The 25,063-nt window shown below is 50.3% G+C and overlaps 2 protein-coding genes across 5 annotated transcripts in view; both read right to left on the bottom strand.

Annotated features, from left to right (window-relative positions):
• The window catches only part of LOC149362580 (p53 apoptosis effector related to PMP-22), a 68,438-nt gene extending 63,849 nt beyond the window's left edge, over positions 1-4,589 (bottom strand). Inside the window, exon 1 of the mRNA XM_089573105.1 lies at positions 505-4,589. Coding sequence (XP_089429231.1) covers positions 505-573 — 69 coding nt within the window. The 5' untranslated portion in view covers positions 574-4,589. The remainder of the gene's footprint in view (positions 1-504) is intronic.
• The window catches only part of LOC149362576 (2,4-dienoyl-CoA reductase [(3E)-enoyl-CoA-producing], mitochondrial-like), a 170,070-nt gene that overhangs the window by 143,538 nt on the left and 1,469 nt on the right, over positions 1-25,063 (bottom strand). For all 4 annotated transcript variants that reach the window (XR_016289019.1, XR_016289018.1, XM_089573102.1 and 1 more), the window contains exon 2: positions 23,310-23,375. Coding sequence is in view for 2 of the 4 variants with exons in the window: in XM_089573102.1 (XP_089429228.1) it covers positions 23,310-23,357 (48 nt within the window). In the remaining 2 variants the exon portion in view is untranslated. The remainder of the gene's footprint in view (positions 1-23,309; positions 23,376-25,063) is intronic.

Here is a 25,063-nt window from a genome sequence, read left to right on the forward strand (position 1 = left end):
TCCGATGACGCCATCAAGGTAGTCTTTCTTTCTTTCTTTCTTTCTTTCTTTCTTTCTTTCTTTCTTTCTTTCTTTCTTTCTTTCTTTCTATTTGTTGCTTAGACATTTGCCTAAGAAGGGGCTGAGGCTGAAGGCACAATGTTGCCTGACAGGGCCTCAGCCCCCTACTACATGACACATGTTAGAACAACACTTCTTGTACTCATACAGATATGCTGAGATTTGTAGGTGTCGTAACTGCCTGACTATACTGCTCAAAAGCAGACCCTGTGGTCTGGGAACTTTTCACTGACCCTGTACCTGTCTGGCCACCCCCGGTATAGATAGACCTTCGCAAGGGGCGAGGCAGTTGTCGAAACATCTCCCCTCTCGACTGTCGGCCACTGGTTCCGCCGCCGCTTTCACCGTGCTACATCGCGAGATGCACAGCCACAGATGCACAGCACAGCACAGAGCACAGCACAGAGCATCCAACGGCAATGGACAAGCGATGAATGCACTCACCCTCGGTCGCGCGTACCAGGGCAGAGGGTCGACCCTTGTTATCTTCAGAGGCGTATATGAGGGGGGCATAGCGTCAGGGGGAGGACAGCACCAACTCTCGACCACACTGCGCCAACGGCACGAACCGGACACGCGAACGGAACTCCAAAAGCTGCGCGTTGACGACCGCTCGACGTATGCGCGCGTCGGGAGGAATTATCGCGGCAGCGATAGATGGAACGAAAGGGCGCGAGGTCCCTCCGGATATCACGCGCAGCAGCTTACAAAAGAGGGACGAAAAGCGCAGTCACTCGAGCACACGACAGAGCGATCCTTCTCTGCACGATTGACACATTCCCGGACGCCAACGGTCGCTAGAAGCCTCTATCGCAGCTGCGGGCGTTCCACGGGTGCAGAGAGACAACGAAACCACTAAAGAGGCTTCGCTCCAAGTGCCTTATCAAAAGTTATCGCTCATCTTTCCAGCACCGAATGAGCCAACAAGAAAAACCGACGGCCTATCCTTGAATAGTGCGTGTGACAGAGAGAGACCTACCCTTGATGTCAATAGCACGGGACGCTCAGGTGAACAGAGGCAATTTGCTCTTACTTCACAACGCACCATCGCTGTATCGCTGTTTCCTCAGTACCAACGAACCCAGCAACCTTTTGAAATGCACTCCAACTCTCTCCACCTCAAATGCTTCCAGGACAGTACGAGGCCGCACCTACTGCGTCTTTTCCTCCAATTGCGAATGCTAGCGTTACCGAATATCAGACATCGCACCCTCGTTGTAGCCTTGCAACGCTTCGCTGCCCTTATTGTAAACTCTTACGCCCTGCCGAGACCAATGAAAATTACTTAAGGTTACTTCGTAATATTCTTTTAGACCCATCGTTCGGCTTTTCTACCCGGGTCCCCGCTCATGCTTTGCAATTCGCCCCCTAATGTTTCCGGTCTCTCAAGAAATGGTTTGGTTTGGTTTGGTTTTATGGGGTTTAACGTCCCAAAGCGACTAAGGCTATGAGAGACGCCGTAGTGGAGGGCTCCGGAAATTTCGACCACCTGGGGTTCTTTAACGTGCACTGACATCGCACAGTACACGGGCCTCTCGAATTTCTCCTCCAAAGAAATTCAACCGCCGCGGCCGGGATCGAACCCGCATCTTTCGGATCAGCAGCCGAGCACCATAACCACTGAGCCACCGCGGCGGCCTCAAGAAATGGGGTTGCACGAAGCTAACTAACCTACGAGCGTCGAAATGGTGCAAGGCGACATCCAGGTTGCTACGCTGAATAAAACGTCTACTGCTAGAACCGCCGTCGACACAGTGTCCTCATTTATGTAGACGGCGTATTGTTCCGAAACTTTTCGGGTCACTGCCAGGGAATTCCACAGATTCCGCTGACAAGCAGCATGTTAAAGCAGGGGCAGCGCTGACGAGGCGCACAGGGCCGTAGATAAGAGAATTATGCGCAGGATAAGTTACCCAGATAAAAGCGATAAGGAGACACCGCTTGAAAAATAATCGATTGCCAGCGCCTGCAGGCCACTGATTCGAAATGAAACACGCGATACAACGGCAACATTTCCGCTACTAACAGTCTAAAGTTCCAAAGGGCGAGGGTCAATAAGACGTACAGTCAGCGCCAAATGATACGCGAACGAGAGTTGACAGCAGTACAGCAAAATCAATATTTTAGCAGAGGGAGCCGGGATACACGCGGACTGTATTTTCACTTCACACAGGCGAATACCGCACCGTGGAAGTGTAAATTGACCCCGCCTGCCTTTCTTGTAGCAGGTAATGTTTATGCGTTCTTGGGTTCGCCTCTCAATTATGTGCGGGTTCCATTTGACGCCGACGGTGCAAATGGCGTAAATGGGCGGCAGAAACGAAGCTTCTGCTAAGCAACGAATGTCTGCTCACAGCGTTGGCTGTGATACCTTTGCTTTTTTTTTTTTTTTAGTGAAAGGGAATCTTAACTGGTCACCACACACACAAACCTATCTCGTGCAAAGTGACTGTCAGCATATAAGTTTACATAAAGTGCCTCCAGCGCACTCCACAGAGAACCTAGTTCCTCAGCCAGCATATACATGGTGGATACAAACCCGTGTTGGCATGAAGGTCCACGCGGGCAACCAGAACATTTCCGCGCCAGCACGGAGTGCTCCCAAAAATCGCACCCAAAATGAGCAGAATGCGCCTTTGTCTTCATTCTGCAGTCCCCCCCTGTTCATGGAAACATGCACGTATACAAAACGCCCCCACTCCACGTTCACCACTCGATGCGGCCCTTGTCGCAAGCAAGATAACAAAAGGCTACGCTGCGCGCGGCCCCTGCAAACAGCCAATATTTACGCCCGGTTCCTAACGACGCGGAACAGATGGCAGCAGAAAAAAAGAAAAAGAAAAGATCCCAGTGTGGCCAACTATGACGCACGGAGCAGCTGGCGCCGACGCGAACAGTCAAGCCGATGGCCCCGCTTTCGATACGGAGTTACGCAGCTACAAGCCAACGCGTTAAAACGGCTTACAAAGGTCGCTCTCGTTTCTCTTCATAATGGTAGACAACAAACGGTGGTTGGTTTCTACGTTCTGCTGATTCCTTGGGCTCATTTTGTAATCGAACGAATAAAGCCTCACAGCATAACTTAGCACGCAGTGGAGCGGAACAGCACTGCGCTCTAATTTCATGCTCTCCCGTGTCACAATACTACGGATCTGCGTGATCGATGCCAAGTGCGCTCAGTACAAGGGAAGCAGTGAACTTCGGCCTGAATTACTCAAAAAACAACAAAATAAATTTATTTTCCACGGGTTCCGCGAAGGCACGAGAAGCCTTCACTGCTGCATGAATTGCGCGGCGACTTATTTGACTTCATGAGCTGCTTCGAAACGAATGTGTCTCCGCGAGGGAAGCTACAGAAGGGTAGGCGCTGTTACCAAAAATGACGTCTATGGCAGACAATTGCATCAGGTGCGTGAGCACTTATGCAAAAAAAAACAGAGCACGTTGACAAAAAGCGTTGAAGGGACAGCTATTAAGGGGATCGTTGCTATTAACCTTTGCCTAGGCAGCATGAGAGTATTATCGGAAACGTGATGAACATAGCGAGCTAGGCAATTTGAAAGCCAATAACTGCTTAATTATTATTACAGTAAATTAGGACAAAATAGTGCAAGTCAGCAGAGCTTGCGAAGTGCACTTCTTTCGTCCGTATTTTATCGCTATTTTTTGCGCCGTTTATCCCTATTAATGTACCGTATTGTGCAAGACTTTCACTTAATGTAGCATTACTTCCAGCAGCAGGCTTTTCGCGCGAAAGCACTACTCGCTTCCTGTCCTGGAAAATGCCGGTCTGTGGGAAGTCTCTTAAGTTACCCACGTGATGCGGGAAATGGCGGGCAATAAACGAGACTTCAAATGTTTGGCGATGGCTATGGTGGTTTGTGAAGGGGTCATTAATGACAATGGCAACGATAAAGGGCTTTGTAGAAGGCCTTTATGGTAAAGGGCTTAGGTGAACAGCCTTTACAGTAAAGGCTTTCGAGGTAAACGCCTTACGCTAAAGGTCTTTATGGTGAAGGCCTTCGGGGCAAATCACTTCCTGCTAAACGAATTTATCTTAAAGGTCGTTAGCTCAAATGCCTTTAGGTCAACAGCCTTTATGGTTAAGACCTTTACTAAAGGTCTTTAGGTCAAAGGATGCTTTCGCATTGACGGCACGCAAAGACCTTAATTGCCCGCCTCAACTTTTCTTCTTAAACTGTCCGTTTCCAAAGCTTTTAAACACCGATGAGTGGGCCTTACGACACCTCTCAAGTGCGCTGAAGCGGCTGGAAGGCAAAATCTGCCCTAATTTCTGATAATCCAGCTGTCATAGGAGACGTACTCCACTGAAGCCGCCCGCATATACACCATCAATCGGCTCTCTCCAAACGCCAACCACTCTTCAGCGAGCAAGCGCAAGAACCCTGAGACGCAGTTTAAAAGGGCGCAAATTACGCCTCTCGAGAGCAGCTGCAAGGAGAGTTGCGATGGTCCTCACCCATTTCCCACGCCTCTAACCAACGCAGCGCGGTCACTAAAAGCGCCGTACGAAAAGCTCCTACAGCCACTACGTTACGTATAAGCCTCACGACCAGTAAAAAAAAAAAAAAAAACATCGATACCCTCGCTGTACTGCTCCGCATGGCGGACACTTACCACTGCCTCCATAATAATGAATAAAATAATCAAAACACCTACAACTAGAGCACAGCGACTATACCGTAACCCGCTCGACGGCGACACAAGAAACAAGAGAATCAGGCCACCACGGGCTAAGCCGCAGCGGGGCTAAAAAGCCACCTGTCGCTAACTATACACTCGCCCCTTAAGAGGCGGCGGCCGCAGCGAGCGACATAGCAGGTATACGCGGGCCATTTGCATACGTAGGCAAAGCAGCGGGGCGACAAGCTCTGCACCACGCAGCCGTTCAGGTCAGCGTGCCAAGGACGGAAACTATTTGCGCGCTGCCCGTAAGCGGCCGTCCGATAGGGCACCGCGCGTTGGCCCAGCCCTCTTCTTTTTCGTGGCCGAGCTGCGCTCGAAAAGAACTGCGTACGACTTGCCGGCAGTTGGCCTTCACTTCGCTCTAACGAAGGCGGGACGGAGCGCGCAAGCTGTACTATCTGGGTATGGCACGGAAAAAGAAAGTTACTCCGGCACCAATGCAGCGGCACATGGGCGCTAATGCGCGGAGTCGGTCTTGATTAAGTGACGGATACAGCGTGCAATAAGTTACGAGGGAAAGACGAGGGGAAACCAAACAAAAAATCGTGAAAGGCGCAACGCCTGAAATGGAACGAGTACCGACGGGCCTGCACATACACCCAGTTCACCGATTCTTGTACGCCGCTGCGGAAGGACTAAAACCCACTGCCCGTCACCGCGCTTTAAAATAGAGTAGCGCAGTGAAGGAAAAATAAAAAGTAATCAAAGACAACAAAGCGGCGCTAATAACAGGAACGTGCGGCGATGCATGCAGCTGCGGATAGGTCCTCTTGCTTGGTCGGGAGCGGCTCAGGCGACCTTTGTATCTTTTTCTCTCTTCGGGTATTTGACCGCATTCCCCTCATATCATACTCATTCCGTTTCATATTGCATTAAACCCTTATCACATTGATTCACACAGCGACAAATCAATTCTGTAGTGGCTTAAAGCCTTATTTTAAACCCCTGCCCCGAGTTACAAGCAACACACTGCGGTCTCTCTCTGGAACACGGGATATATATCCCTCATCGTTTTGGAGTCCATGGTGGAGAGAGGTAGGTCAAATGGTTCTCGATAATCACAAAGTGAACGCGGAAGGGGATATCCTCAAGGTGCTTGCCAACGTTTCGACAAGAGGACTTGTCTACGCAATCGGGAGGTGCTGGCTTCGATCCCCAGTGCCGCCGGGCACCCACCGGTTTTCTTAAGGGTACAACACTTCCTCCGGCCCGGTGCTCGACTTTTCCAACCACCAGCAAAGTTCCCACTTCAAGGTATTGGTCAATTCTCTCTCGCCCCGCCATAAGCTTGCATTCCGGTTAGCACATTTGGTAGAGGGAATGCTCCGGTGAAGCGGTGGTCCTGGGTTCGAACCCCGGACCAGGACGAATATTTTATAATAATAATAATAACACAACAATAATAAATTTATTTCCATCACATAAAATACAATTTGATGGAGGAGGCGGGAAAAAAAGCGGCATTCCGCTTGACAGAGTTCTCACCTCCTAGGAGTTCAGGCGGCAGTGACATGGACGAGAAACAACTGCTAAGAAAATCTTTCAGTCAGGTTCACTATATACAACTGTATAAAGTATAGAAAATAAGCATCATAATGTGCGCAGTCAAACAATACAAGGGATTATAAGCAACGAAAGAATAGGCGGCTAAACATCAACAATAAATAATAAGAGTGGAAGGCCCATCATACAAAGACGGTTGATGTATTAGTGATAACTGGGATGAACTAGAACATTTCGCAGAGAGGACAGAGTAATTTCAGGAAAGCTAACGTTGGATTCAGTTAGCTTGTTCAGTGCGAGCGGTAACTGATAATTAACCATTTGATGGCCATAGTTGGTTCTTCTAAATGGTAAAACCCACTGTTGTTTATGGCGGTGCGGATAGGGTGAATCAGTCTGATGCAAAGGGGCCAGAGAGGAAATGGTATCAATACGTTTTTGCTCGACTTTATACAAGTTCCTGAGAAAGCTGTATCGCTTGGGTACACGTCAATGAGTTATTACTCCCTTACTACAAATCTCTTCCACGTTGCGGGATTACCCTAAACAATTCACCAAACTACGCCTTTTTTATTAATCTTCAGCAGTACCCTAAACAAACTACGCCTTTCTTTCCCCTTTCTTATGTGACGGCTGCGACGCCAGCTGCGTTCACTGCCGCTCGCGAGCAAAGAAAGCGAACCATTCAATCCGTGAGGCGCGGAGATCGAAGTGCGCTTTTTCTTTCCGTGCTGACGCACGCTCGCGCACACAGAGAGGGGCGGTGTCACGCACACAGGCGGATATATCTTGCGCCCAGATCTGTTCCGCATTTCACCGCGCGGCGCCGGTGGCGCCACACACGGGGCAAGACGGCGATAAAAGGCGCCACACAATGGGACGCGTCGCCGAGATGCGCGCCGACTCGAAAGACTCCGCACCGGGTTGCCGTCTCTTGTGAATTCGGGCGCGCAGTGACGAAAAGGAGAAATAATGACAGAAAAAACGGGCGCTCCGTCATAATGTGCGAAGGGCGTGCCCACTTCCGAGGGATTCTGTGACGTAAGCGGTGACGCAAAAGTAAGAAATCTAAACAATATAACTCCCTGCCTGCTCACTATTTGATAAGGCCAAGAAGGTAGAACGGTGGCTGTAACGCACTTGAGGTTCTCATGAGTGTACCAGTTTCGCCAGGCCATATATGAACCACTCGTGGGCCTTACATAAACCACACGTGGCCCATACATGACCACACGTGGGCCCTATATGAACCATGGGCCCTATATGAACCATACGTGGACCATATATGGGCCACACGTGAGCCATGGTGCACAGCTGGCCTTACGTTGCCTCCTCTGACCACATTCCCATCGTGGATTTGGTCCGCCTGAAAATGTAATTTAGAATGACTCTCTTCGCGATTCAAAATCTCATTTTCCCACCACTGGATAGCCCTTCATTCGATGCCGGCGTATGAGATTGCTTGTTTGGCTGTCAGGCATGACGCCGGGAAATCGCGGCTACCGATGGCAGAAGGGCAGAACAGAATGAAGCGATAAAAGTCGTTACAAAATACGCGGCCCTCGGACGGCATTCTCTCTGGCCTCCAAACATGTTGACCGCGCGAAAGCATTCGGTTACGGAATTACAACGCCAGCGCCACCAACGACGCCACGCGTAAACACGCTCAGAATCCCCCATACAGCCCTTGCGCTAAAGACCCAGACTTATCCGCCAAACAAAAACAGGATGAACTGGTGCTGATAAAGTCTGAGGGGGCTTTAGTTGACAGTCGTCGCTCGCCACCGTTCGCTGCTCCGTGCATAATGAGGGAGGCAATTCCGAGGCCCAAAATAGGCTTGGCCAAGCGATACTCAATGAAGGTGCAGGGAGGGGAGAGGCGCAGTAGCGAAGGGCTCTCTCTCTCTCTCGACCATCTGGGGATTTTTAACTTGCTCTAACATCTCATAGCACACGGGCGCACACGGGCCCCGCTGTGGCGGTCGCATATGGGACAGGCGAAATATTAAAAAAAAACGCCCATGTATGTAGATCGCTTAGCACTTTAACCAGATATCCTTTATGGTGACCTGAAACTGCACACCCACCACGTAAAGCCTTTACCCAAAAAACACAGCCCAACCTACTTTGTTTCTAAGCTGTGTACTGGCGCTTTGTAGCCCCCTGAAGTTGCTGTAGTCTCTGGATAGGCGGACGAAGTGGACGGTTCATCTCACCTTCCAAAGACTTAAACGCCGGCTAGATATTTTTGGCAAAGGCTGTACGCCACAGCCGCTATCCTTGACCTCTAGACATGGAAAAAAATTCACTGCTGCAACACTCCCCGGCTACATAAGCCGACCGCACCGGATATTAGGAGGAAAAATTGTGCAGCAAATACAACCGAAGCACTTCTGTGACCGCGTGCGTCCTTGCCCTTGCCTGGAAGGTTTTTACTGCCAACTACAACCACAGAAGCTCACTCTCGGCTAATGGACATGATGTGGACGGCGGGCCGAACTCGAGCGCGTTGGATACAACAAAAACATCTTCCCTGCTAATGCACTCGCCAACGCGTATATAGCCAGCGCAGAGGCAGGACATATCTGCGCTGTCTTCGGCACAGGCTGCAATGCCAACACCAGAGGGCCCACAAAAGCTTAAAAACAACGCGCCAAGCGCGGCCCAGAGTACAAGAAAAAAAAAACGACGGGGGGCTAATTCGCTCGGTGCCTAAAGTCAACACGACTGGCGAAATCGACAGAGGACGTGGCGAACAACTTTCGTCAGACAGCTCAAATTTCACTACTGAAAAAAAAAGAAGAAACTGAAGATCGGAGTCAGTTGCAACACAGTTAAGCGACTGGGTCGAACGAATCGATACCGAGCGCCACGTGCGCGAATTGCGAAGGGCTGGGATATGAAGCAGTCATATGTGCGCCGCGTGTTGCGCGCACCACATTCTGAAAGGCGGCGCGGCCAAACGGCAGCAATAATAATAACGAGAATAAGAGAAGGGGGAAAGCTGCACACCAGCAGTGTCTGCAGCGCCAACAATGCAGCATCAATGCACATACGACGAACCGAGTTCTTTTTAACAACGCACAGTGCTGCGACGGAGAGAGAAGCGTTGGAGAATGATTGAGCAGCGACGGGATATTATTTTAAGTGTTCAGTCCTGCTCACACACACACAGGCCCGCACGCACGAGCTACAGACTTGGCGCCATCAGAGCCGGGCTACGGATTGCGAAATAGCCAACGAAACATGGAGAGCACAGACGGCGCTTCGGGGCGCGGTGCATTACCCAATGAGCAGAGAAAAGCAAGGAACACAGCGCTATAAAGACACCCCAATCCACAAAAAAATTATAAAGAACAGTAACAAAACATAACCAGAAGTTGAAAAACGGAAACCAGGGGCGTGCCGCAATCCGGCTACGCGCCCGCTAAAGAAGCAGCAGCAGAAGTTGCATCCCTCGCAGGGGTTTCCCCACGCGCGCGCGGGCACCGTTGAACCCGTGGAGCTTTGCCGCGAGCTGAGACTGCTCATGCACGGACGGACCCAGTCACTACTCAGTCGGCCAAGACTGGGCCATCCAGGCGGACGCCAAAGCGGTTGTTGTTGAAAACATTTATTGAGAAAAGTAAAAGAAAGTAAGAAAATGAAAGGTTACAGAACGGGTGGTGTCATTTCAGGACCCCAGTGGCTATCGCTGCCGCCCGGGCTTGTTTGATCATCTGTTGCTGAATGGCAAGGCCCGAGCTGAGCAGAGTGGCCTCCCACTGCTCCGTTGTTCTAGGGAATTTTAGTTCCAATGGTTTTGGCCCAACGCACCCACTTGTAATGTGGTATGGATGAGCGGAGAGAGAGAGAGAGAGAGCAGCCTCCGAGAATCACCGTGCTCCGCAGCCTCCCCCCCTCGTACACCCCCCGGCTGCGGTGGCCTTCGAGCATCCTTGCCGCCCGTGACTCCACCCCAGCGTCGTCGTTTGTTTTTCTTGGCGCTTTCGTTTTTTCCTCCAGCCGTGACGGAAAGAAAGAAAAAATGAAAGAATGCGCGAGACTGGTGGGTGAGGCGTGTGCCGGGAGGGGCCCTCACCTTCATACACGCCGCGGATTTACAGACGCGATGCACGCGAGTCAGGAAAGCTGAAGGGGATCTTCATGAAAATTTAAAGAAACCCGAGCTAGCTTTGACACCGTGTTCACCAAGATATATTCACTGTAAGTGCGTAGGTCGTGGATACCGCCTCATGCGAACTCACGGTATTGAAACATTACAGCTGCGGCGGAAAATTCAAAAGACTGAAACTACTTTTCTTACTAAAAAACCATAAACTGTCTATGAATGTAGCAACATAGCATAGTGGGCGAGTTGGTATTGCATCTTTAAGGAACGAAACAGCGCAACTAAAACGAAGGACCAAGAAAAAGAGAGACACGAACACGCGCTGTTCGTGTCTCTCTTTTTCTTGGTCCTTCGTTTTAGTTGCGCTGTTTCGTTCCTTAAAGATGTCTATGAATGCAGACCCCTTCCTCAAACCTAACACTACGCGCCAAACACGAAATCATCATACACAATCATTAACCCCTTACAGTGCTAGGATTAACGCCTTTAAATACTCATTTTTTCCACGCACCATTGAAGAGTGGAACAGGTGTCCGCCAGATCTCTTAACCAGAGCTGATTCTTTTGACTATGTTTTCTTCACTGCATTTAATTTGAGAGCCATTTATTTCTACGTTTACTTTTTGTATTTTGCATATGAGCCTTGTATTTATTGCTGTATTTTGTGTTACAACTTGTATTTAACATTTTTCAATTTTGCTAAACCTGTTCTTTTTTTCATATATTATGTATTCGCCCCTCCTGCTTGGGCCTACTGTAGGCCTGCAGTATGTTCTAAATAAATAAATAAATAACAACGCTCAGTGAGTGTATAATTGCGCTCTGTTGGATGGGGCTACTGCAAGAGTATATTCGCATTTTCATGGTGCACCTTTCATATCCCTAGCGTCGGGGGGAGGGGGGGGGGGGGGGGGGGGGGGGGTCCTTTGCAAGGGCACCCTTGAGCTCTCCATCGCCGTTACCTTCGTGTTCCCTTTCAACGCGACAGCGTAAAAGCGGACGTTCGGGGGAAAAACCGCGTGCGCTGTCACGCTAATTCAGGATTGGTCGAGAGGGTGTGACGTAACACGTTGAGCTGTAAACAGAAAACGATTAAACCTCGAGTTAAACTGTGATTATGAGGCAGTAGCGTGACTGATATGTCATTACGATATGCAAGGATGTAGGTTAAATTACTGACGTTCGGTGTAATTAGTCGAGAATGGAATCATTACCGTTAGGTTCTTAGTAGAGCACGCTACCACTAGCCCTCTGAGGGACGTTAGTTCGGATTGGCTAAAAGGAGACCGTGTGTCCTGTGGTGTAACACGTGGTCTAGTATGCCCACTGATGTGTGCTAATGTGTGTAACTAGAAAGAGGCAATGATTAAGACCGTAGCAAAATAACCATTAGGGCTGTCGCGTCACACCCTTACGGCGGAGCTTAAGCGTGCCCTAATTTTATCCACAATCCTCCTTATTACTTCTTCCCCAAAATCTATCTTTCACATAATCTTCCACATCGCCCCACCTTGCCTCTGTAACGCCGTCTACTCTTTCGGCCACGGGATAGTGCGGGGACCCACCATTCAGTGAGGCGATTCCAAAGCCCCTAGCCATTTTTTTTTTCTGTTTTCTACTTGCTCCTCGTACCCTCCTCTTCTCAACGCCAAGCATGACCGATCGAGGAGAGGCGACGGTCTCTGCGCTACAGTTACGCGGCACCCCCCATATCCTATCCTCCTCGCAAAATAAGTGTGTCCGAGTTCGAGCACCGGAGCGTTACCGCGCCTTGCCTGTCCTCTCCTCTCAGCAAACCACGTGACACTGCAGACTGAACTCACGAAAGTGCCATCCGCATACCCCCCCCCCCCCCCCCCCCCCCCCCGTACTGTCCCTTTCGTTGCCACACTCTTCCTGCCCTCTCTGCCCTTGCGTAATACTACCACCATCATACTCTCCCCACCCCTACTGTCGTCGTGAAGGCAAGGAGATAAGATTCCGCTGGCTACGCGCACTTTAATACATTGGCCGGACAGCGAAAATAAAAACAACGCAAACACAACCGGCAAGCGGAGCCCGAAGCTGCACGGAGGATCCTGGAAGCAGATTATCCTTCCCCGCCCCGTCTTCCTCCTACGCGTTCGGACGCGGTACAGGCCGGAAAGCTCGCTCATTAAACGAAAAGCTGCGCGGCATGCCGAGACACGTAGCAGGGGAGACAGGGCGACGCACACGGAGTGCAGGTGAAACAAAAACAAAGGAAAAAACGGGCCAAGCAAGCGACAGCCAAGAGTAGGGAAAGATAAACGCCGGGGAGAGCCGGCAGCGAAAATGCGCTCACAGTTGCGCAATATCTCGGGCGACACGCGGCAAAGTGCGCAGCAGCTAAAAAGGGAAAGCCACGAAAGCAGAGAGAGAGAAGAGACCAGACGACACATATGCAGGCCAGCACCAGCCAGCAGCACAGCACAGAGCGCAGAAGCCATTCCGACGGCAGCAGAGTGGAGCAAAGAGCGGGGAGAAAGATGTGCCTACCTCAACTCCCCTTACCCTCGCAGCTTGCCCCCGCGCTCCTACCTACAGCAGCCGTTAGCCCCACATGCAGCGAGAGCGCCCCTTATCTTTCCCACGCTGCCGCGACCGCCTGCGAGCCCGCCTCGGATGCGACGTGCACCCAGCCAAGCGTGCACTCTGTGTCCCAACGCCGCCGCCACAGGTGTTACGTAGCAGCACGCGTTGGTGCGCGAGACGCCCAGACACAGCGGGCTATGTGGTCGGAGAAAGATGGTGCATGCGGTGGAGAAATTGAATAGCGCTCCCTCGTCAACTAATTTTAGAGCGCAGCTCTTTAAGTGGCCGTTCCTGCATTACGCGCCGTGGCCGCCGGCGTAGTCGGCGCAACACGCCACCTGACAACCGCGGCAGGTAGTGGCAGAGCGAAACGCCACCTGGCACGGCGAGAACGGGGGAATAGAGATTGAAGGTGGCCGCCACGGGAAGATCCCGCAGAGTGACTAGCAACGCAACACACCATATCTGCCAGCAGTTTCAGGTGGCGTGTTAAAGAGTTGCGCTTAGACTTCGCATTACCGGATACCGCAATCGCCTGTCAACTAATTTTGACTAATAATCACAATTTGCGCCAGCTCAGAAACAAGTCAAACGCCTTGTCGGAAGTGTGCGAATGGCATATTTGACACAAAGAAAAAACTGAACAGATCCAAGGGTTAAAACATGTCGACTCTGCCGCTTGCCACAAATACAGAGCGCGGTAAAGAATATAGGCGTAATTGAAGTCCCAATGACAGTGATTTTTTTTTTTTTTTGGCGCAAGGGCAACTGGGACCAAATAGCGCCATGGCACAAGGTGTTTTCGTTTGCACAAGGTGGGGTCAAAGACCCATTTCCCAAGCATGTCAACATTAATAAGCCGAGAACCAGGCAGGGGAAAGCTTGTACCCATTGTATAAATGGTGGGTACCCGGCGGCACTGGGAATCGAACCCCCACACCTCCCGCATGCGAGGCGGATGCTCAGACCACAAGGCCACCGCTGCGGTCAATGATGATGAAAGTTAATGAAAGATTACCCATGGTGGCGTAAGTAAGCGGAGTGGATTTCAAGCAAGGGACACGTAGCAGGGGGAGGGGCAAAGAAAGAGTGAGGTGGGCGGATGAGGTCAGGAAATCTGCGGTGGTAAGGTCAACTGAAAGCTCAATGGGAGAGGCATTTGCCCGGCAGTAAGGTTAGGATATTAGTCACCATGTTCTGTAGAAAAAAAAAAAGTTACTTGAACGGAACTTATAAGCTGTAATAGACCAAAGGACAAATGCCGCCATGGACAGTAGTTTTCACAAGCGAACTGCGACGGCGACCAGTACTTTCCTATTTGCGGATCTCCGAGGCTAGACATCCTCGCCATCCACTTCCGCCATCTACGTCACGAGTTTCAGCCGAACAGGGGTGGGGAAGATATTCATCGACAAAAAAGACCTAACAATCCAACTAGACGGAATTCAATCGAATAGATCGAATAGCATTCAGTGTCCCCCTGAGACGATCACCGCACGGCGTCTGTCAAGCATTTTTGATCCTTAATTTCGACGCACGGACGCCCTGTCCAAGCTTCGTGCGCGGCGTCGGAGTGAGTCCGCAACAGATTAACCTGGAGCAGCAGGGGCGCCGTGTTAACCAGCCGAACCCCGCCCTACGCGAGCAGCACGCCAGGTGCACATTCCGTGAAATCCCCCGTCGGGGCGGGGGGCCCCGTTTCACGACACGAGATTGCGGAGTACGCGCAGCGGATTCTCCGAAGCGTCAGAGGCGTGCACAACCGCGCACAAACACGCTGACGGGTCACGACGAAGCGCGCGCCGCGGACTACAGTCTAGAGGGTGTTGCGCGTCTGGTGTGCGCGGAGCAGCATGCAGAACCGTTACCTGTCGACGCAACGAACGAGATGTAGGTTATGGTTTATATGGGTTTAACGTCCCAAAGCGACCAATGCTATGGGGACGCGCTAATGGAGGGCTCCGGAATAATTTCGACCACCTGGGGTGCTTCAGGATGCACTCACATCGCACAGCACACGGGCCTCTAGCATTTCGCCTCCATCGAAATGCCACTGCTGCGGCCAGGATCAAACCGATGTCTTTCGGGTCATCAGCCGAACACCATAGCCACTGAGACACCGCAGCGGCGTAAAGAACGGCAGCCGAGAACATCGGACACCTGTGGTCCTCACACTAGCCACTTGTCGCCAGGTGTCGCCTGTACCGGTCGTCCCAAACGATAAGCGGGCGAACTTCAAAAACGTGCTATCAACGAACATTCCCTAGGCGGCCTTTATATAAATTCAATACACCGCCTATCGAAAATCTATGGACAGTCCATTAAAATGTTTGCAAGAGATGAGCGACACGTGCACAATATTTTGTTCATTTTTCAGATATTTTCCCTCTACAAGCACAGCTCCTTTAATACCTCCTGGTGGTGTGTGCTGAGGTAACAAAATTCCGTTCCCAAGCGCGAGCCAAGTCCACAGTTCTCGCATTCCTTGAACTTGTACACTACATACGCTGCGCTGTTACCGGCTGCGCGTTACAGCCGCGCCTTGAGACGAGGCTCTGCGCGTCAGCGTTGCCTCGGCCCGTCTCCAACCGTTAACTGCATCGACGGCATGCTTCGCAGGCCCCCGTCTATACAGGATCAGCGCGCAGAGCGCGAGACTTCGCGGCCAATAAAAACGGATAAACAACAGGCGCGTGTATGCACACACACGCGCGGGCCACGTCGGGCTCACAGACGACCCGGCCGAAACAAAGAAGCGATCGCTTCGGAAACCCGCCGCCAGCGCCCCCACTCCGCTCGCTCGCGAGACGATAAAGGCCAGACCCTGCCGATAACATCGTCTAAGAAATTGAAGAAAAATAAGACCCAAGATGCACATCGAACCAGGCGGCTGCGCACCACGCCTTGACGCAGCCTTTGTGTGTCTCGTATATACAGAAGTTCAATTTATGCTCGGAGCCTCCTCTCTTACCTGCACGCTCCCTTTCCCCTCGCGCCGCGCTAAACTTCGGTACCGAACCGGCTGGCAGCGGCAGGCAACGCGCTCCGCTTCGGTGCGCGGTCGCTGAGCAGGAATTGCTTTGTTTTGTTTTTCACACACCCTCTCTCTCCTCCTCCCATCCTTGAACCAACGCAACCTGCACCGCCGCCGCCACCACTGCCCTCCCAGCGCCTCGGCGCGGCTCGAAAGCCCGTCCGCTCCGCCCCGGCGCAGCGCGCGAGGTGCTCCACGTGCGTGCGTGCGTGCCCCCCCCCCCCCTCTTCCCCCTCACCCCCAAAACAAGCTGGCCCAGCTGGGAAGACAAAAGAGCTGGCTTGGTTCGCCTCTTCTTTTGTCTCGCTCCTCCGCCGCCGAGCGACGCACGCGCTTTCTCAAGCGACGGGCAAACCTCTTACCCAGCAGCGTTGGGGAAGGCCAGTCGTGAGCGATAGTTACTGCCAGGTCCTATCAACCCTAAGCTCGCACAGTTCAATACGTGACGCTAATGCTGGGGGGCACACTACCCTCCTAGCTGTTGTCGGCTACCATACAGCCACGTCTGAAGGTGGGCGGGGGTGAAGGGTTCATTAAGTCGCTCACTCGCAAAAACAGGCATGGGCAGACGTGCAGAATGTGGAACCATGAATTACGCTAGGACCTATAGAAATACTTCTAGCTACAGTTCCAAAACGAGGAAGACTTCCGTTCTAAGCTGAAGACACGGAACCAGGTGACGTGCCTAATTCCGCTACGCTCAATTTTGTAGCATAAATGCAGTCATTAGTACACTTTAATCGTGGATACTCTCACGCGGGTGAAAATAAAAAAGCTACAGAGAATGTTTACTCAATTCGAATCAGAGCGAAAGCACAGATTTGTGCTACGCAGAAGGCGACGGTGAGCAGGCAGTGCCGAGGGACGGACCAGATGGAAGATGACGGAGACGACGCTCTCCGATGCACAGTGCGAGAGAGTGGTGCAGTTTAACACGAGAAGTGTTGGCTCCGGCGATAGCCCAGTGGTCTCGCTGAGCGGCCGTAATTCCGGTCATGGATACTGATTCAATTTCTTTGTCCCTTTTTCATGGTTTGACCTCTAACTAAGCGGAAGGTCAAATTTATATGGTCCACGATTGAAGCCCGAGGTCCCGTAGGGAAACTTTAAAAAAAAGGAAGGAAGGAAGGAAGGAAGGAAGGAAGGAAGGAAGGAAGGAAGGAAGGAAGGAAGGAAGGAAGGAAGGAAGGAAGGAAGGAAGGACCGCTATAGGACGGAGGCGGTAGTCGCCGTTTCCAGCTGATAACCAGAGCAAGCGTCTCTACATCACTCCGAAAGTTTAAAAAACAAAAATAGCAGCTATGCGGGCGCCCTGAAGTGGGCGTTAATGTACCTACTACCTCCAACCAGTGTTACACACGCGCTCCCGGAGGCTGCAACGCGATGAGCCATTAATTACCGCGGCACGCCGGCCGGCGAGAACATCTCCCGACGAAGAGTTGTCAGATGCGCGCGCAAGCAGTGCAGGGACGAAGAGGAACGGCATTCCGCAAAAAAGCCAACGGCCAAGAGGGAAGACGACGACAACGACGGCAGCGCGCGCGCGTTTCTTCGTAATTCGATCGCGCGCGCCTCCCGAAAAAATGCCGAGCGACAGACGGAGCGAGGCGGCGGCGCAGAGGATGATTCCAGGGGCGCGCCTCACCGCACTCGGTAAGCTTACGCACACAGCAAGTAGGACGGAAAGGATACGCACGCAAAAGAAAGAAAAGAAGAAAGCGCTTGCTCCGAGAGCGAACCAGGCAGGCACGCACGTATGCACGCACACAAACACACATACGCGCAGAGCTGGGCGCCTGCAAAACGAAGCCGTCTGCCCCGGAGAAGCCGACACGCGCGCTCGCGCTACGACGACGGAGCAGAGCGCAAAACGGGCCGAGGCTCGCGTGCGTGCATTATGAAAGCTCCGGAGAGAGAGAGAGAGAGAGAGAAAGGGAAAGAGCGCTTTTCGTTCCGCAGCAGCCGTGAAAATGAGCGTCGGCATGCGAGCAAAGAAGCGCTGTCGCCGCGTTGCGAGCGGGCGGCGGCTGCGAGATTCTTCACGGAAAGAGGGCGCACGGACGGGCTGAGTGCGAGGAACGAAGAGTCGGGCCCCGATACAATAAGAAACAAGATTTAAAAAAAAGGGGGAGGGGGGGGGGGTGGGGGGGGGGGGGGAGGAACGAACGCCCGTTTCGCCAGAAGAAAGCGCGCGGGAAGCTACTCGTCCGAAGAGCAGAGCTCCAGCAAGCAGAGAGCGCCGGCCGGAGCCGCCCGAACGCCAAACATCCCGAGATCGAGGACGGGAAGACGTAAAACGGGAGAGTGGGGGAGAAAACGACTTAGGAAGAGAGAGAGGGCAAGGAAAAGGGGCACAGGGTAGGGCAAGCGACCTGGGCCACGGCACCGCGAAAGGTCTTATCCGCTGCCCCAAGACGGAAGACGTGATGAGATTTCAGGAACTGCCTGCCGGTAGCTATAGACATCCGCTCGAAGAGGGACCGCCGCCGAAAGTTCCCGCCGTAGACCGGAGAGGCCTTTTAGCGGTACGGTGCCAGCGGTGATGGGAAGGTGACCTACTGCCACTGCTCGAACGCTTCGAGTTCACTTTATCGGCGTTTCTTTTTGTTTTGTTTTTTTTCCGCCACCACGGCTGGCCAGTTAAAGGCAGTAAAAATGAGAGTTCGCGGGGTATGCAGTGATGGGTGCGTTACAGCAGAGCGTGAGTGTAGGTGCGTTATTGGTGTATGAAGCAAAATTATTTCAGGTTCAAAAAATAAATAAAATGAATTTGAGGCTGCGATGGAACTCCGCCTCACAGGCAGAATACACAGGGTCCATGGGGCCCCGGACTAAGGGCCGGGAAGAGTGAGAAATGCTCGACCAGGAAAAAAAAATGCCCTAGGCCAGATAAAGGAATCAATTACGCATAACGGAAAGGCAACTCTTGTAGCGCTGACGCAGTAAGAAAAGCGCGACAAAACATTTTACACGCCCGCCTTGTTTAAAATTTCCCAACTTTACTGAAACTTTAGCCCGTTTCAACTTTATCAGAACCGTGGAGATTGCGCAATCGGCTGCATCAGAAGAGCGAGAGCGAAAAACATGTTGACGTCCCCCGACCTTCCCCTCGCAGCCTTGGGTGCATGCGATATAAGATGGCAAACTAAAGACACGCGCCGACATCCCCATGGAAACAGCGTTTTGCCAATGCCTTCTGCATACGGTCTGGCATCCAAGTAACGTTACCTCCTCCCCCGCGAAGCTTTCGTACGAGCAAAACACGCGGGCAACGAACGGGTTAACGTTTCCATCCACTACGCCTCGGTTCGTACAACTCGGATAAGCCGCGATAAAGGCTCTTCTCTCTCGCCAAAAAGTCAAGGACAAGCCGCGTCGCCACAGCCAAACCGCGACACAACCCAGGGCCTCCCCGGCATTTAGCGCGCAGCTTATGGTAACAACGATGGAGGGAGGAGGAGGGGGAAGCGACAACGCAGCGTCCGCCGTGCTGCAAATGCGCCATTTTGCAGTCTCCGCCGGTCACTCCCCGTTTCGCCGTTTGACCTTTTAAAGGGCCGACTAGGGTCCGCCCTTCCCACCGATCGGGCAGCGGTTGACACTCCCTCCCCGGGTCGGTAAAAGTAAAGGGAATAAAGGAAGTTTTAGGGAGCAGAGGGGAAGAGCCTCGAGCGCAAGGGGTTAAAGCTAGCCCTTTGGACCGCGGTCGAGACGAGGGCTTACGCGCCTCAGTCGAAAAAAAAAACGCAAAAAGGCCGAACAAGATCGGCACCGACGAGAGCAAAACAAAGCGACGGGTAAAAGAAGGACGGGGGGGTATTAGAAACGGGGAACGTCGAAAGCACGAAAGGGAGCCCAAGTTGTTGGACGAGCATGCAAGACTTGAAAAGCAAAAAGTGAAAAGAACGAGAAAATGAGAAATGCATCACGTTCAGAAACAACGCACGAGAAACCAAGGGACGCAGCAAAAAGAAATCGCCGAGAGAATCACGCGCGACTGACGGAAAAAAATTAGTCGCAGAAAAAAAGCGCCGCCGAAGCGGCGATGAAAAGACGACGCCAGTGCGTCGGTCGGAGGGGTCTGTCACGCAGGGCCGAGGAACGAACAAGAAGGGAGGCGCGGGTAAGGAACGCTCTTGGGTCGTCCGCCGGCGGGTCGCTCCATTGCAGGAAGGTCGCGACTTTTCCAGGTCGCCGACGGCGGAGAAGAAGAGAAAGCCGACTGCAGTCGCAGAGAGAGGTCACTTGGCAGTGCAGCGACCGACCGTCGACCGGCCGGTCGTGCGTGCGACATTGCGTGAGGATGGACAGGTGCCCTCGTTTTCGATTTGACAAGGCGGCTCTCAAAATTATGATGCTCCGCGCCAGCCGCTTTCGAGACGAATGCCGGGCCGCGAAACGCATCCATGCATCATCATCTCCACCGTTCGCCCTTCCCAGATCTATAAAAAGGCCGAGAGCGAGCGAGGCCAATTAAAATTGGGACACTTGCCCATGCCTTGTAATAAATGACACAGCCGTGCCAGCCAGTGCCAGACTATCACAGCACAAGCTCGCGCCAAGAAGACGGAGGAATTCCATGCCCTGACATTTTATTTATTTATTTATTTATCATCATACCCACAGCGCCATTGGCTGGCATTACAGTGGGGGGGGGTAGAAGAAAAAGTACACAAATGCCACCGCGTGCAGGTGGTTACAAAAAAAAAAGATAACAATGAGATAGAAAGAACACGGAATTATTATACACAAAAAAATGTCACAGCATGGAAGAAAATGAATCATTTGATAATATGGACACTACTTCCTCAGGCAGCTTGTTCCATTCCGAAACCGTTTTGGGGAAAAAAGACATTTTAAAAAGGTCAGTCCGGCACATTGACACATTGTAACACAGGATGCATTACAAGTATATGCACATATGTGCACATTAATAAAGAACTGTTTGTTTTCGTGTGCCCAATTCTGGGGTCCTCGCTGTGAATCACATGTGAACCAAATATATAGTGCTTAGTGCAGAAACTCTTACTGATAACCATATATCAATAAAACTTAGCCATGCATCTAGAGCAAAAAAGTATAAAGCAATTTGAATATGTGAAGTTAGGGTGCATTGTTTTTCTTTTTGTGAGGATGTGTGTATTGTGTACGCTTGCTTTTGTTTATCTCTAAATTGTTGAGAATGTGACATTTACTTTATGAACGCAATGTGTCGTCTTCGCATGCCGCATTTAAAATGTACAGTATTGTGATGGACACGAAACTAGCCTCTGGCTATGGGTCCTAGAGCATTGTGCGTATTGCACCTTTGTAAATGGATTTTCGTTTGAAATAAAAAAAAAGGTGTTTAAAGCAAAGCAGCAGAAAGTTCCCTCAAAATAAGCAGGCAGACTTTAACCGCAGTGATTTTCAACAATTTCGCACTGAGATATGCTTGCCAAAGAGTCCTTTGAATACATAGCTGCTACAGTATTGCAGACCACTCTGATGTATGTAATTTCAGGAGCTAAGTTAAGCACTAAATGAAGGACGCACAGTAGCCCTTCCCACCATGCTGTCCTTTCATGCACACCATTTCCAGTACCACTATGCTTCACAGGAGTGCATGTGCCAGTAGGCTTTAAAGTATTTTGGACGGTGAATAATGATCAAGCCATCGCTGCCAGCAACCAATGGGAGCACAAACTAATCAACAACTAGAGTCAGGTATAAAATAAGCTTAAAAGCAAACGCTGAGTAACAGCCCTAACTTGCAATAGGAAGATTACATACTATCACTTAGTGGTGACTGCAGTGGGGAAAGCAGAAAGACGGCGAAAATGACTTCTAAATAAGACTTCATTTGGGCTGACTTGCACCCGCAAAGAACTGAATCAGTCGGCAACGATGCAGTAACAAGTGTGCTCGGTGGGCGTCGAACCAAATGTCCCCCGCTCTCGGATGTCCTGAATTTAAAGCGGAGAGCGAACTTTCAAGGTAAAGCGTGCAAAATTACTAGAACATTCTGGAAAAACGTAGGAGCGCCTCAGCCTGGGTGCCATCAATCGAGATAAATCTGGTCGCTTCTTGCATCACAATACTAAGGAACTCTTCCTTAACAGTGACACACCATTTTTGCCTATTACTCACAAATCATAATAGCTGAAACTCTCTGTGCTAACTCCCATGAAATAAAAACCTTCATTTGCCACTCACTATCAAGGTTATACTAGAAAAGATGACAGTTTACCCTTCCAGCTGATGAATGCCGATTCACTACAAGCAATTTATGAATGCAAGACAGACAGATGAACCAAACCACTTCACGTGGGACTATAATCATAAGAGGCATATGCAATGCAAGCATGAAAGATGTGAGCACCTCTTCATCCTATCTACACGCTATCTTACGCATTAGAATGCTCTTTGCCTCCTATTAAATGAAAGGTGGCATTTTAACTGTTTTACATCTTGAAAATGTCTTTAAAAAAAACCTTTTCCACGTTAAGGTCTGCTAAGGGCCAGGAACTCAGTAAGACAACTTCACTGGGGCTGTTTAATCATGCACAAAAAAGACTGCTCAGTTAAGGCAGCTCAACAAAAGATGAAAAGAAGAGCTGAATAATTAACGCTTTCTTTCCATCACATTATTACTGCACACAATTACCACCCCTACCAGAAAAAGGAAAAGTTTTCCTTAGCAGTGTCCATGGTAAATGACAGTAGGAAAAAGAAAGGACAAAGGAATGCTACCAGCGATGACTTCAAGGATATTTCTTTCATGAGTAGAAAGCATGCTACCAAACAAAATTTTACACAAGAAAATTTACAAAGAAAACCATGAATTAACTGATCAAACACTTGTAATGCATGTCACTTAAGAACTTAACACAACTTAAATGCCCCTCCAACTGTTTTAAACCTAAACAACAAAGTCAGACAATATTCATGAAAGTTTTCCTCCACATTCAAACTTCACCAGAGTATATTTAAAGAGTGACTTCATTGAAAACCTACGGTTCCTGCTAGTGGTGCGACCTGCCTTCAACAGCATACCCTGTCAGCACAACAATTTGCCACGTCCCATAGTCATGAATAATGCATGGCCCCCAATATTAACCTAAAAGAGCACAAAATGTTCTCTACTAGCGCTACTCCCAGTAACAGGTGACAAAGTTTCCGTCCACACCCCAAACAACATCACCACAACAGGAGCTTGCAGTGAACTTTAAAAACATTTCTCAGGGCAACCACACTGTAGCGGCAGAAGCCACGAGGATGGGTAGTATTGTGGACGCAAATCCTCTGCAGCGTCTCTGAAATTAAAACGAGAGCATACAAAAAATCCAGGTGGTGACTCACCTTCAGCGGCCTGACGACCGTGACGGTCTCAATCGTCGTCGGCGCCATTGCGGGGGCCTGACTCTCCTGGTGGATGAAGCAAGAAGACATAATGAACAGCCGTGCAATAGACAGTCATAAGTTCTGCCTGAAGAATGCTGCAGTATGAGCCAGCAAGCAATAAACGCTGATCTGGTTTTGCTAGACATAACATCATTAAATATACATATATAAAATCATAAGCAGGTTCTGTGGTTAATTCATGATTCCCTGCAAAGCTAGAGGAGACTGAGTACTAAAATGATGGGTGCATTCATGGTTCACTTTCAATATTCAGCTTTTATGTGAGCAGCAATCCTTATTATGTAAAGCAAAAAGCTTTCACAGACACAAAAAGCACTCTCATGAGCCCCTGAAATATCCGTTAACACTAACAACTACGTTTACAATCTTTGAATATGAGAACATGCTATGGTTACCGCCTGCCATTCAATGGTTTCTACTTTAACAGCACGGTAACCAGATCCACTCTAGCTCTTACTTTGGAAACAATATTTCTTTTGCAGCCTGTCAATGAAGACAAAGTGCAAGTCTCTGGGCAAGCAAAGTTTGACACTCAGACAAGAGTAAATGGGAGCGATTTCATTGTATTTTGCGACAAGCTGACTTGAAAATAACTTCAAAAGAATATTAGGACATACTTCTGCACAAGCAGCAAAGATACCACATCCTAAATAGGCTGCTGGCTGCAGTGTCATGAATAAATGTACAGCAATTCATGCTTGATGCAGTTATCAAACCTTGGCAATGCTCCAGACTATGGGGAACACACAGAATGTTACAAAATAGTGCAGTACAGGCAATGGCAAAGAATGTTCCATCAACCAAAACACTACTGAACAAAGCTAGAATATTTTAATACGCATGCGGGGTGATGCTGCACATCACAATACCATAAATAGGCTTTCATTCCAACAAAGCTGAGTCCTGTAAATACTACGACTATGCGATGGTAAAACTCATCTCAGAATTTCCCATGAGTATTTAATCCCGTGCTTAAGTACCCTGACTGCCCCATAACCATCCGAGCAATTGATAACTTCTGCCTGAGCATCCTTGCACCTAATCCATTCAATTCAAACCACATTCAAATTAATGAGCCATTTCTAGCCATCTAGGTGCACTCAAGAGCAGCGATTGGCAATGCATTTCCCCATTCACAGCTTATTCAGTTATGGGAGGAATGGGGCACATGTGCAAGTCAGCCTGCGTTATGCGATGCAGTGGACAGCGTGTTTCATTTAGATGCACACAAGAACAGTGCCACTTCTAGTGAACTTTAGCCTGCATGGCAAAACACCAGCTCAAGAAACAGTAACATTTCAGTCTCTAAACTACAGTGCTAGACACAGCAAAAACTTTTGGTTTAGACTGTGGCAAAGATATTACGGAATGCAATTTCCCAACACTGCGGTCCACACAAATCCCTTTCACTAAACGTGGTAAGCTCTGTCGTCTCCTTGCCACTAGCAGTGAACTGAAAACTAGTGACAACCTGCTCTCATCTGTTAGTATAATTTCTGAACAGTGAGGTCCTGCTTAATCCTCAAGTGCACGCACATGCCTCAAAAGATTCCCAAGTCACTCTTCGAAGGCTGACAACATAATGCCAAACCTCAACAGCCTAGCAATGCATCGGTTTGACAAACAGAAAAAAAAAGAAGGTGCAATGCCCTGTTGATGCACGCACTACATGAGTCCAATCTGCGGAAACG

The sequence above is a fragment of the Amblyomma mixtum genome, chromosome 2 (genome assembly GCF_055824585.1).
Source record: "Amblyomma mixtum isolate Tamu chromosome 2, ASM5582458v1, whole genome shotgun sequence".
Lineage (NCBI taxonomy): Eukaryota > Metazoa > Arthropoda > Arachnida > Ixodida > Ixodidae > Amblyomma > Amblyomma mixtum.